Source organism: Desarmillaria tabescens, assembly GCF_030435595.1.
Source record: "Desarmillaria tabescens strain CCBAS 213 chromosome Unknown EV420scaffold_31, whole genome shotgun sequence".
Classification (NCBI taxonomy): Eukaryota; Fungi; Basidiomycota; class Agaricomycetes; order Agaricales; family Physalacriaceae; genus Desarmillaria; species Desarmillaria tabescens.
Genome location: NW_026848330.1, coordinates 98,118 through 110,258, shown reverse-complemented (window position 1 = coordinate 110,258; position 12,141 = coordinate 98,118). Strand labels below are relative to the sequence as shown.

At 46.0% G+C, this 12,141-nt stretch overlaps 4 protein-coding genes across 4 annotated transcripts; 2 read left to right on the top strand and 2 right to left on the bottom strand.

Annotated features, from left to right (window-relative positions):
- Positions 1-1,501: 1,501 nt before the first annotated feature.
- Positions 1,502-2,648, bottom strand: EV420DRAFT_691558 (uncharacterized protein). Its single transcript, XM_060483104.1, has 3 exons — positions 2,484-2,648; positions 2,052-2,432; positions 1,502-2,004 (listed from the first exon to the last, which is right to left on the bottom strand). Exons 2-3 carry the CDS (start codon positions 2,429-2,431, stop codon positions 1,788-1,790), a joined length of 597 nt encoding a protein of 198 aa, XP_060327924.1. The 5' UTR covers position 2,432; positions 2,484-2,648; the 3' UTR covers positions 1,502-1,787.
- A 2,674-nt stretch (positions 2,649-5,322) lies between these two features.
- On the top strand, positions 5,323-6,883 carry EV420DRAFT_1766182 (uncharacterized protein). The gene is made up of 4 exons (XM_060480868.1): positions 5,323-5,484; positions 5,545-5,632; positions 5,693-6,565; positions 6,614-6,883. Coding segments are annotated over exons 1-4 (984 nt in total). The 5' UTR covers positions 5,323-5,482; the 3' UTR covers positions 6,635-6,883.
- EV420DRAFT_1558804 (uncharacterized protein) lies at positions 6,884-7,775 on the bottom strand. Its single transcript, XM_060473754.1, has 3 exons — positions 7,597-7,775; positions 7,161-7,549; positions 6,884-7,113 (listed from the first exon to the last, which is right to left on the bottom strand). Exons 2-3 carry the CDS (start codon positions 7,538-7,540, stop codon positions 6,933-6,935), a joined length of 561 nt encoding a protein of 186 aa, XP_060327922.1. The 5' UTR covers positions 7,541-7,549; positions 7,597-7,775; the 3' UTR covers positions 6,884-6,932.
- A 1,286-nt stretch (positions 7,776-9,061) lies between these two features.
- On the top strand, positions 9,062-10,143 carry EV420DRAFT_1558801 (uncharacterized protein). The gene is made up of 4 exons (XM_060473753.1): positions 9,062-9,092; positions 9,149-9,233; positions 9,295-9,620; positions 9,669-10,143. Coding segments are annotated over exons 1-4 (462 nt in total). The 5' UTR covers positions 9,062-9,090; the 3' UTR covers positions 9,718-10,143.
- Positions 10,144-12,141: the final 1,998 nt, after the last annotated feature.

Sequence of the window (12,141 nt, the reverse complement as noted above, 5' to 3'; positions counted from 1 at the left end):
CGCAAGTCCGCCGAATACGGAAGGCGCTGGGAAAGATCGCTGCAGGAATTCAGGCCGGAAGCGTTGAGGAATTCCAAGGGCAGGTAATGATAACCACTTGCTCCCATGCTAGTATACGGAAACACTGATGCTTGTTAATCAGGAGCGCAAAGTGATTATCATATCAACCGTCAGAAGCAGCACGGAGTTCATCGAGTTCGACCTCCGCCACACTCAGGATTCGTTGCAAACCCCCGTCGGTTCAATGGTCCGTCCATGTCCATTTGCTCATTTTTTTTTCCACTGCCAGCTCATGATATTTTCCTTTTTCCCAGTTGCGGTAACACGGGCGAAAGCATTGCTTGTTATAATCGGAGACCCTACTGTGCTCTCTCTTGACCCGCTCTGGCGTTCATTCTTGAACTATATCTACAAGCGGGGGGGTTGGAGAGGTCTCCCGATATCTTGGGATGCGGACGCAGCTGTTGACGAGACAGGTGGATATGATCGTGCCATCCGTGAGGCAGCTCAAGAGAAATGGATGAGTTTACGCGGCAGATGGAGACTATGACACTACCTGGTGTTCAGGATGAACCATGGCATAGGCAGGATGACTAATAAATGTAGGAATACCACAGATGTGGTTGGGCACTACTGCGACATCTTGACCTCTTGAGTCCTCTAACTGAACATCGTATCGTCGCTCTTGTGTATCTTCTTTCTGTTTGCAATTTTGTGTCCACAATTAATGTAATGTCCCACGAGGATTTCATTAATTCGGCACTTCTCTTAAATTGATAAAGTTGGTATGCGACATTAGACTAGTTCGTTAGGTGATTGTCTGGAGTCGTGAAGCTCACTAATTGGTAAGGGAACACCTGCCTGCTCGCTCACAGATCGCCATGGCTACGACCATTAGGCAAGATTATTTGGATTTGATCTCCAAAAAACCAAGATTGAAAACAAGTATATCAAACTGATACTATCGTAGGCGAATATATATTCCATCCAAGGAGAATGTACAACTTAGGAAATTACTCTCCCTCTTTGTCCATGAGTCCTCTCGCTACCTGAGAAGAGATAGCTGCGTCTCTGAGAGCCTGATCACGATTAGGTGCACCTCCTCATCATTGGTTATATGTCTCAGTCATTGTAGTAGTATTCTCTCTGGGGTGATGAGGTATGTCAATCTCCTGGTCCCGTCTAACAATGGGGCAGCCCAGAAAAGTATATTATTTTGTTGGAGATACAAGTACGCCCATAGTCGGACCCGTTTATACCCACGGACTTAGTAGTATTTACACGTCGTGTTATTTTCATTCTTTTATTCCTTCTGTCTACTTACATTCATACTGTCACTGAATAGTATATATACCTCGTAGATTTACTCGTGCACCTCAGACGTGTTCTCTCGCATTACGAGTGCCAGTCTGAGGTGAGATCATATCCTTACTTACTTGTTATCTTTACCTTTACTTACATTCACCGTAGTTATATCTTATTATAGGTGAATAGACGTGTTCTCTCGCATTACGAGTGCCAGTCTGAGTTATATCTTATTATAGATAACTACAACCGCACTCTTGTATTCTAACATATTTTGCTTGCCGTTAGACCAAATTGGCACGAACAAGCTCCTGCTTTTATTCAAAGTTTGCTTAAGCTGCTACCCGTAGTGTATCCTCCTACCGTGTTTACGGCTGACGAAAGCCAATCTACTAGGGGCATAGCAGCGTGTATAAAGTGAATGTCTCGTAGATACGTAGTAAGACATCCAGCTTCAACGCTGAGTGCTGTCGAACAGCAAGTCACGTAGGATGTAGATTCAAGTCGATAGGCAGCGCTCGATCAAAAAAATCTCCCTGGATGCGAGGCAGGAAGAAAACTGCAGCACCAAATTCCGCGTGCTTGGCTCCCTCCCAAATCTCAAACTTCATGGTATCACCAGGCGAAACATAGCCATGCGTCTCCAGATCGCTAAGGATAGTAGCACACCAGTGCCTACACCCTAAACCACTATTAAATCTGCTCTCTGATTAATGATAAAGTCAATCGATGTGATATCGACGCACCGGTATTGGTCTCTCTTAAGAGTGTCGAACAGTACGTTGAAGATCTTCCATACCTGCGTGGAGGCCTTCAAACTGACATCGAAAAGCCCAGTGGACGGAGGAATCCGACCGGGTGTAATGTCTTCGAACTGGGTATAGGCACTCGTCTTGAAGTCAATGTCGACACGCGCCTGATCCGGATCACGAAAGTCGTACGAAGGATTACAGTTGAGGCTCACGCTGCAGTCAAGAGCGCGATTGTAGATGAAAACCTGGAAATGATATGTATGTCCATTACTGATACCGACGAGGGCGACTCCATCAACTTCGAAGGTATTCAGCTGAAGCCGAAGCTCGCTTGTGGAGGAGATAGATGCACGATTTGGGAGCGCGTATGACATTCTGAACTGCATTTTCAGCCCGTGAAGGAAAGGAAGACAGTGAGAGGCTAACCTATCCGCAATAGATCCTGACAGACAGAGAGAAGGAAAGAAGAAATAGATTTCACTCAGACGAATATCCGGACGTCCCGAGAGAACAAAAGGGATCTTGAGTAAGAGAAGGTCAGGAGGACGCCGCTGCGGTTCCTACATCATGGCGCTAGTAACTCCGGGCTAGCTTAATGTCGGAAATTATCGGGTTGTAGACTGGGACTTTGCTTGGTTGTTGAAATTTTTTATCCCTGAAAACGAAGGGTGCGTGGATCTGTACCGATTGCTATGCATGCCGATGAGCGACGGTGACTTGTATTTGAGACGGTGAAAGTTTAATGGATATCAACAAGCGAAGAGAAGCCTCGTCTCTGTTATCAAAATGATATAGAGAAGGGGTACTCACCTTGCCATCTGCGCTATTCCTTCCAAAATCTATGTCCTCGGAAAGTCCGCGACTACAACCTTGCCTGTCACGGTGGCGAGCTACGGCATCATGATGCTCTACCTGCATGGAATGTTTTATATTTCGTACCTATATCTTTGTGAAGGAGAGATGCTACTAGTCCTATACAGATCGGAAGGCATGCTCGATGTTTCTTCGAATTTTTGAATCTTTTCATGAAAGCTGAGAAGGCGGTCTGAACTTAAAAAGAAGCAGGAAGTCCGGACCGAAGTGCCTCGGACAAAGCCGGGCATTCAATTACGGTCTTTTTCTTCCAAGGACTGGAGTCGACTCCGTCACGCGTCCAGAATATATCCTGCCTGCTTTTTCTTTCCCTTGGTTTGGTGCGTTTCCGGTCATATTCATGTAATACATTTTAATTAACGTACACTTGGCGTATACCAGTCGTTAAAGTTGAACCGTGGCAGGCTTGCTCTCAGCACCCTCGGCTACATACCGTCATTGATTGCCGTCCTTCAACCGGCTAAGACGGTGTTCATTCAGGGTGATGTCTGGAAGCATGTACTCGGAATGAGGCAAGGGGTGATCCTTCGGGTTCACTCTTCGGCTTATTGTCGTAGTTACAAGGATTCCTTGATGGCTCCGATTCCGAGTCGGAGCTGATTTTGCCACCCACTGCGTCTCTGATGTCCATCCTGGAACTCAACCTCAAATGCCATCTAGACGCTATATAATTTAGTAGTGGCATCCTAGTTGCATGGATGGTCTGTTTACTCGCAAATGATTGCAGTGTTCCCATTCTCCTTGGTTTTTCATCCTAACATTCATGACCATGCCTGGTTTTACGTGTTTCTGGGTTTGAGATCTATTTCCTTGGGATAGCTGGATGTGCGTTTTTTCCATGACGAAAGACCTGTGACATCTCTGACCATCTTCCAAGTGCCTAAACCCGTACGCGCACCTCTCTCTAACCTCTTTTGTCATTATCTGGAGTGGCGTCTCAGCCCTATTTCATTAATCACGGCGCTTGTGGTCTCTGTACTGGGCCCGCGCGGTGATCGTGGCCCTCAGATCTAGTTGGAATCTCTATCTACCAACATACGCGACTGGTAACTTTGAGGTTCTCAGGAAAATTATAATATCTGCCCATCTTCCGCGGGATGTTATGGTAACAGTCTTTCCCATATACGTTAATTGAATTCATTTTCCTTCACTTCCAGGCACAGATTTTAAAAAAAAAATTAATTTCCTCACTATCATTCATACTATACGCTTCTCTCTATTGTATTAACGGTCCAGTGCCCAGGCTTCAGAAATTTGCATAAAGACCGGCGTTTTTTCCCCGACACTTCGCGCCTTACTGGCGTTGAAGGCACATGTCATGTCATGCCATTTTCACCAGTAGCCGGCTATGTTCTCAGAAAACGGTTGATGTAGATGCAGGTAAGGCTACGTCCATTCACCAATACTCAGCTGCATTGTTTCATTCATCTTCGTTGTTCGACTCGTCTTGTTCCGTGCGCTCCGGATCTTGATTTAACGGGGATCTCCCGATTCATCCCTCGGCAGTGGTCTCTCTGGCTTCTGCTTCCGATAGGTGTCTCGCACCGAATTGGAAATATCGAGTAAAGATTTCTGATCTCTGATCTGTTCCCGTCTACGTACTAACAAAGTCCCAGAAAACCATCTAGTTTTCTCCACAGCCTTTTTCTGGTTGTCTAGGCGCTTGCTGATTTTATTACTTCGCAATCTGTCCCTTTGTATTCGCTTGGCTCTCACCACCCTACATCTGGTTCTTAGCATCTGGGCAACATCTAAAGGATGACGTCTGATCTGCATGTTTGTTTCTATAATACCATCATCCTTGATGCCTCTTGTCGGGGGGAATTTCACATCCTCCATCGTGGAATGGACGGCATGACATGCTACTGACGAGTACGTGAAAGACAAGCATCAGAACAAGACTATTTACATAGTATGAAGCTCCGTCTTCCGCGGGTCAAGTATTGCCAGTTCATTTATTATTACATGTAAGTCCTTATTAAATATTGAGACAGAACATCCCCTTGTTTGATGACCCTGTTCAGACTTAGGTTTCACGGTATAGCAGGTTTCTACTGCGGCAAGATCGTCTTCAATAAAATAACCACCAATGCCATACATATTGAATCATAATGGATGAATACGTCAAGGCGACGTCGGTTAATTACAACTAGATGTGACATCAATAGCATTGATCGTTCAGTGTGGGGGCGTGTGGGGTACCAACGGAGGAGAGGATATAGAGTGGAATCGGTAGTACAAAGGAGTAACGATGACACAATGCAGCGAACCGCCCGAATTGCACCAGGTAATATGCGACAAAAAGACGGCGAAGAAGCCATGTCTTGATGAGTTGACGGTGGGGGAATTTGATCCCGTACTATGTTAACTTGAAGTTTGAAAAATATCTTGTCATTTAAATACGGGCATGAGTCAGCTTGTAAAGATCCGGATGGCAATTATAGGACGGCACATAAGTAGGGCCGCGGTACAGCCTTTCGTATGCTCCGTCGGCTAATCCCGCCAATATTTTTACCTCGAGCGCTTTGCGATATCCTCAACGAGTTCCGCGAATGTATGTTATTCACTTAGAATTTGAGCTACAAGCTAAATGCTGTCATATTCTTTCGAGCAGGTCCTTAGTAGAGCGATTTTTGGCGTTCATCCTTCAGCCTTTCGTTCTTTCACATCGGACGCTTGGAGACTCAGATGCCGCGTCGGAAGTATGTCTCCCGTTTCTGCTTTTTAGCTTTGCTTACAGTTTCGTGTTTATTTTCGATCAGCAGCATGACCCTATCAAACATCTCACCGATTCCGACATAATCAAGCTATGGAAAGAATCTTCTAAAATTGACGCGGGTACTTTTCAGACGTTCTTAGATTTCCCGAACCCAGGAAATGTCGGCTCCATTGGATTTGGCACCGTTGTCAAACGTTTTCCAGGTGCTCAAGAGTCACAGGCTATGGTGCTCGTCCGGAAAGAAACAACTATTCCCGTCCCATTATGCTATCGTTCCATCGACTCAGTTTTCCCCCGCTACCTGGCTATGTCCCTTATCGAGGGTCAGACCCTGGCATCTGTTTGGGACAACCTCGGGCTCTGGATGCGCTTTCGCGTTGTCGTATCACTATGGCATTATGTGTATCAGCTCCGCAGTATTTCTCGTCGAAATCCTCACCTGTGCCAACTTCCCGGTCCCTTTGGAGGAGCCGGTCCAGAAAGGTGTACAGGTAGTCTCTTCAACGATTCCGGTGCAGGGCCATTCCGATCGTATGCCCACATGGCGGCATGGTATCGCAACAGACTTCTTGTTATGCAGAGATTTCATCCCAACTTCGAAGCATTCAAGACAATAGATCCATTTTTTGACGATACCAAACCCTTGGTATTTACTCACCAGGACTTGCATATGCGAAATCTGATACTCGGAAAGGACGGGCAGCTTTGGGTGATAGACTGGGATAATGCTGGGTTTTACCCTGAATGGTTTGAGGGTGCGAATATGAGGGAAGTCTACCGTTTGCATGGGGATAGCGGGTCGTGGAATAAACTGAACTCGTGGATATTTGGGAAATCCAATTCCCGAGGCCAGTGGCCTTACGTCGATGCGATCCGATTTTCCCTCGTATCAATGAGCGCTGATATCCCAGACTTGGTATGTCGTATTCTTTTCCGTCATATCTCCTAGTGAATTACTTCGCAGATTGGTATGGAAGACTTATGAAAGCGACCATACCGCCCGTGTATATAATTGAATTTGATAGTACAGGCGACATGACTGTGTTCTTTGCCGGTCCTGGATGGCGTTGCATGCTTTTAAATTTACTCATAGAGCGTATTGCCTTGTACTGGTGTCGCGGGACCAACAATAGCGTCTCTATGTAAGGAACACCGATTCCAGACTGTATATGATTTCAACAGTGACACGATAAGGAAGAAATGTATTTGTAGTTTACTCATAATCATAGTCCCTTCTCGAATATCATTTGGTTTACAAATTCGACTTTTGGTGAAGAGCAGAATCAGTTATAGAAATTCCCTGGAACGCGAGGGTGGACGAAAGCGGCTGCGCCAAGTTCTCTGCACTTGGCTTGTTCCCATGTCTCGAACTGCAAGGTGGTACCGTACGCAACATAGCCATACACCTCCAGATCGCTGAGGATGATAGCACACCAGTGCCTGCATCCCATACCGCCATTGAATCTGCATTGCGATGAATAATGAAACCGAATAACATACAAACAGCGCACCGGTATTGGTCTCTCTTGAGAGTGTTGAATACGACGTTGCAGATATTCGACACCTTCGTTGCGGCCTTGAATTTGACGTCGAAGGCGCCAGTGGACGGGGGAATTTGACTAGGAGGGGCATTTTGGGATTTGGTCCAGGCGTAAGTCTTGAAGTCGATGGTAACGCGAGCTTTATCCGGATCATTGGCCTCATACGTAGGATTACAATCGAAGCTGACACTGCAGCCTTGCGCGCCGTTGTAAATGAAAACTCGGAAATGATATATGTGCCCATTGCTGGTCCCGACGATGGCTATGCCATCGACTTCGAGAGTAGCCAAGTGAGCTTGAAGGCTGGAAGTAGGTTGGATTGATGCACGGTTTGGGAGGCTATACGACATTCTGGCTCGCTGAAAATTATTCAGCAGGAGAAAAGAATGTAGAACAAGTAGCTAACCTGTTGGAGGTTCAAGTCAATGATGAGGAAGGAAGGAAGAAGGAGGAGGAGGGGGAGCTTATGTAGTAGTACCCATTACAGTGCCGGAGGAAAACAGACAAGTTTAGCCCACGGATTAGATCTAAAACGTACATAAGGTCCAGGGTCAGGAGGGCGATGCTCGTAAAGCCGGACTGATCGATATTGAGCTCAGACATGTATAATATGTTTTCTTGACAGCACCTCCCGAAGTCCGAACACGGAAAGGTGTAAATTGATACGCGCCGCGCCGCGCCGCTTCTTCAGAAATGTGACCTACCAAAATGAAAATCAAGTACAGGAAAATTCGTGAAACTGTTACTGATGCCAGCACAAAAGAACTACTCACTCACCTTCTTACATGGCATCAAGATCTTTATTTGAAAATCTAAACCGGGGTTTACGTCCCCGCTTGATGATTCAAAGTGGTGAGTCATGGTACTAGGTGCAGGGACTGACATTATGACGGCTAGAATATGTTCTAGCTTGTGTTCGAATTTTCAACATCATCTCACGCCCTGACCTCGTATGATGAGGAATGGTGACATGCCAATTGGTTCAAATAGGATACCAAATGTGGAGACTTCAAAGGTATTCACGTACCGTTAGAATAGCTGCTGCGCCGGTTTACAGAGCGTAAATCCCGCATTTAATGAGCCTTCCCACATACAAGCGGAGCATATCCTGTTCTGGAATATCAGTGAAAGAAATCAGACGTGGATGGTGAGAAGAACAGAAATCGTTGACGTCGCGTATCAGAGGGAAACCTGAAGTAACCACATTCGTCGCCATGCTTGTCCTTCACGCTCTCCCAGTTGTGTCGGGTACGGGCACTAGGCTTCGATGGGCCGTAGAGGTCACGCCGGAGGAACATAGATAAGAATAGTGAACTGTTGTTGACCACTAGGCACTGCGCGATATCTGAGAGATTAAGAGCCACACTGGAGCGTTGAGAAGACATCTACTTCAGATGAAGGTGCCATTGAACTAGGGACGATGGATATGTCGGCAGTCACATATAGAGAAGCCTTGAAGAGGTTAGCAAGAAATTGCAGAGTCGTTTGTTCCGGAATGCTCCGCCTCTTGACTCAAGGAAATCCTCAGATGCATTTGAATGCCAATATGTAAACTTGGGATCGTTCCTTAGCCAGATTTATCTCGAAACGCAAGGGCTGAAGATAGACTGTATGGCAAATTTTAGTATTACAAGACTTCGCCAGAAGAGACGGGTATGGATTAGCAAACTAGGCTGTGGAGTTAATTCAGAACCTTGGAGAATAGCATACGACACCGAAGCTGGAGGGGTAAAATAGCAACTTTCGTGAGAGCGTAGTTGCCAGTTTTGAGTACCGGCAGTTACTGGTTGGAATTGTGGAATTCGAACTCCGCCGGTTAGCGCCGGAAACCAAGACACGGTATCTGCCAAGATATTATCTGTACGTCAGACCGGTCACAGCCAAGCGTACCACTTCAAAGATGTTTGTGAATTTCAGGTGATCATTTGTACAGTCGTGCTGAAGTGTTATATGAACAGGTTGCTACCGGAGTGCATTTTTGCTTTTATTCTCCAGCCGTTCGTTCTTTCTCGTCGAACGCGTGATCACAAGGCTTCCCTAGTAGTACGTCCCCAGTCTGAGTCTGTATTCAGTTGGTCGCTCACAGGCCTTATTCTCACCTTAGAGTTCGAAAAACCCTGTAAACCGTCTGAGCTATCAGGACATAATTAAACCTTTGTATGATTCCATTACAATCGATGCTAACACCTTCATGACTCCTACCGGCCGCACAAACACAAACACAGGGAGAATTGGCTCCATCGGCCTCGACTGTTGTCAAAATTTACGCACCAGTCCAAGAATACCGAACAATGGAATTGGTCTGTCAGGAATCCGCCATCCCGATCCCTCAATGCTGTGGCTTCTTCGACGGATATCCGAGCTGGTAGGGCTACCTACTGAATCAGTTCGATATGCCCTCGTTGTGTTGAAAAAGAGGCAATGGTTCTTGTAGGCATCTTCGCTGCTATCTTTTCCCCGGAGTAACTCTTGTCACAGGTTGGCATGTACAAGTACTAGTCCCTGGCGTGTTCTTTCGGAACCCTGAGATTGATACGATTTGTGCAAGGTTTTTAGTCGGGTAATATTCTCATATTAATTCTGGACTTAGCTGCGGAATGATGTCTCTGTATCTTTTCATGATTATGACGATTTTAAAGGGGACATCCGCTTGAGCCACTGTCTAAGATGGAAGCAGCTAAATTATTTGAAGATGACAGACATCTTTTCACCCTCTGACAAGGCTCAGGCAAAGAAATTATCTGGTCATCTTGTAGTCCTCATCTGTAGAAGGGCCTACCCTCAATCCGTACTAGCAAATCTACCTCTGGTTTTGTCTTTCACATCGAGATCGCTTTGTAACCGTGGTTCAGGAATGACCGGCCTATTAGGTACCGTGATCCTGTGCCCAACAGTCGCCTTCTCGATCTAAACCCTGCTGTCGGTACTACTGCTATAGAGACTTATACGGGAGCGTACGCTATATGTGAAGTCATAATGGCCTATTCCTTTCGGACTCCATCACTGAGCTCGATCTATGAGTCGCCAATGGATGCCACTCCTGGATCTGAACGTATCATCAGTCTCGACAGCACATCAGAACTTGAACTCACGGTTTTACATTGCCTAAGTTGAACTACTAGGGCTCCAAAGCCAGGCCTTAGGATTTAGAGACGGGGTCCCCAATTTACCGCAATTTTTACAGCTGTTTCCATACAGGTTGACGGCCTATGCTGGTTTTGTGAATAAGAAAGAAGCCAAGAAGGCACTCTAAGATTCACTAAATAGCTTTAACCCGCCATAAAGTCCCGTCACAAGCCTTGAAAAACCAAGTTGTCTATAACGACATTCAGAACACACTCTCTACTCGCACAAGAGACGGATGCCTTCAGATAGCGACCTGAACTTCCGGGCCCAGGCGTAAACACTAGTATACGTGCCCTTGCGTTCAACGCAACGACACATATACTATTGAAGTTCAATAGTTTCCGGCATCCCTCTTGATGGCTACTCTCAAGAATGTTGAAGTGAGGTAAAAGTACGCGTTTACTTATGGGTTACAGCGGCGGCTTCGGAAATTGAAATTGAAAAAGGCGTCAAGTGTGCAAGGCGACATATCCAGCATGGTGAGTTACCCTGCAGATAAATCAGCACACGGGAAGGACTGTAGTATTACTTCGGGAGACCACTGATTTCAATACATCCACTTACGTGAGGCCAAACAGGGTATTCACCCATCCCCTTCTGTTCACGGACATCCTCCCAATATCCGTCATAAGTTCAAAAATAGCTCAAGGCCTGCTAGAGGTTCGCGGTATCCTTTTTTAGTTAGTCATGTCTGGAACCAATACACATACTACAGAGTTCGAATCAGATCGTGGCTTTCCTCCAAGGAAAATCAATGATACCACGATGACATCCTCCTCGTTGTCTCTGTTGGCATCATAGCGCGCCTATTGCTGCCTCAGTCACTCCGAAGCTCCGCCTTGAATATACATCCTGGCCTCAAATCAGATCAATCGCTCGAAACTCCGTTATCTTATTCATTCCAGTTGTCATCAGAGCTATCGTCCCCATGGCTATCGAGAGCAAGTTCATGACTTGTAAAATGATGTAAATGTCATAATAGAGCTCATCCATTGAGGCAAAAAAAAAAAACTCGGGCTATGTCCTAGAAATAGTTTATGTGACGAACCTGGGAAGTCTACCGACGGTCGTCCTGAACCAATTGTTGGATAATTAGATCATCCCAACGCAAGATCCGGATTCAGTCTTAATCAGCCTGCATTGCTCGACACTTCGAGCACTTTCTTTCTTACTCAGACAGCGCATCCTACACCCGTAGTTTTTACTAGAACATTCTTCATAGTTAGGTATAAATACGAGCCAACTTTGTAGTAGTCAATTTCACTTAATCCTATCCTACCACTTAATTAATCTCACACCAATGGCCCGGGACTATTTTAAGACCTAATGACTCCGTTTCACCGGAGTTTAAAGCTGTCGTCCTTGCTGTAGTTGGGTCACGCACGATCTTGGGCCATATTGTTAATAAATCTCGAAGCGACTGATATCAGAGCCGAGTCCGAGTCCGAGTCCGCAGGTAACTAGTAAGGATGCGTCCGAACACCTTCTCGGATGACAAACACGGGGTCCACACGGGTACTGTCATGGCGTTCCAGGCCACTGCGGAGAAATCAAGTTTCTTCAATGTTTGACACATTACCCACTAAAGTGTGCCGATACGGTGACTATGGCACCCCAAGAATAATGATTCATGTAAGGTAGTCCCAGTTCCTGAGATTCAGTTGGTATGGCATACACCTTGGGGGATAAAATAACATAGCGTTGACATAAAGACATATTCTGACCAAATCAGTAATAATGGCAGGGTATGGAGCGCGATAACGACACCAAAAACCGGCCAGAGGATGTGGGGACAGCGGGGTACGAAACCAAAATGATCGTCGAG

What these genes read in the sequence shown, in the direction of transcription:
- EV420DRAFT_1558804 (XM_060473754.1), bottom strand. Translation starts at nt 7,540, where the DNA reads ATGTCGTATAGCCTCCCAAACCGTGCATCAATCCAACCTACTTCCAGC. An exon ending in CTCAAGAGAGACCAATACCG is followed by an intron (nt 7,114 to 7,160) that starts GTGCGCTGTTTG and finishes ATCGCAATGCAG; the next exon opens with ATTCAATGGCGGTATGGGAT.
- EV420DRAFT_1558801 (XM_060473753.1), top strand. An exon ending in ATCACAAGGCTTCCCTAGTA is followed by an intron (nt 9,234 to 9,294) that starts GTACGTCCCCAG and finishes TTCTCACCTTAG; the next exon opens with AGTTCGAAAAACCCTGTAAA. An exon ending in AAAAAGAGGCAATGGTTCTT is followed by an intron (nt 9,621 to 9,668) that starts GTAGGCATCTTC and finishes CTCTTGTCACAG; the next exon opens with GTTGGCATGTACAAGTACTA.
- EV420DRAFT_691558 (XM_060483104.1), bottom strand. Translation starts at nt 2,431, where the DNA reads ATGTCATACGCGCTCCCAAATCGTGCATCTATCTCCTCCACAAGCGAG. An exon ending in CTTAAGAGAGACCAATACCG is followed by an intron (nt 2,005 to 2,051) that starts GTGCGTCGATAT and finishes ATCAGAGAGCAG; the next exon opens with ATTTAATAGTGGTTTAGGGT.
- EV420DRAFT_1766182 (XM_060480868.1), top strand. An exon ending in ACTCAGATGCCGCGTCGGAA is followed by an intron (nt 5,633 to 5,692) that starts GTATGTCTCCCG and finishes ATTTTCGATCAG; the next exon opens with CAGCATGACCCTATCAAACA. An exon ending in GCGCTGATATCCCAGACTTG is followed by an intron (nt 6,566 to 6,613) that starts GTATGTCGTATT and finishes ATTACTTCGCAG; the next exon opens with ATTGGTATGGAAGACTTATG.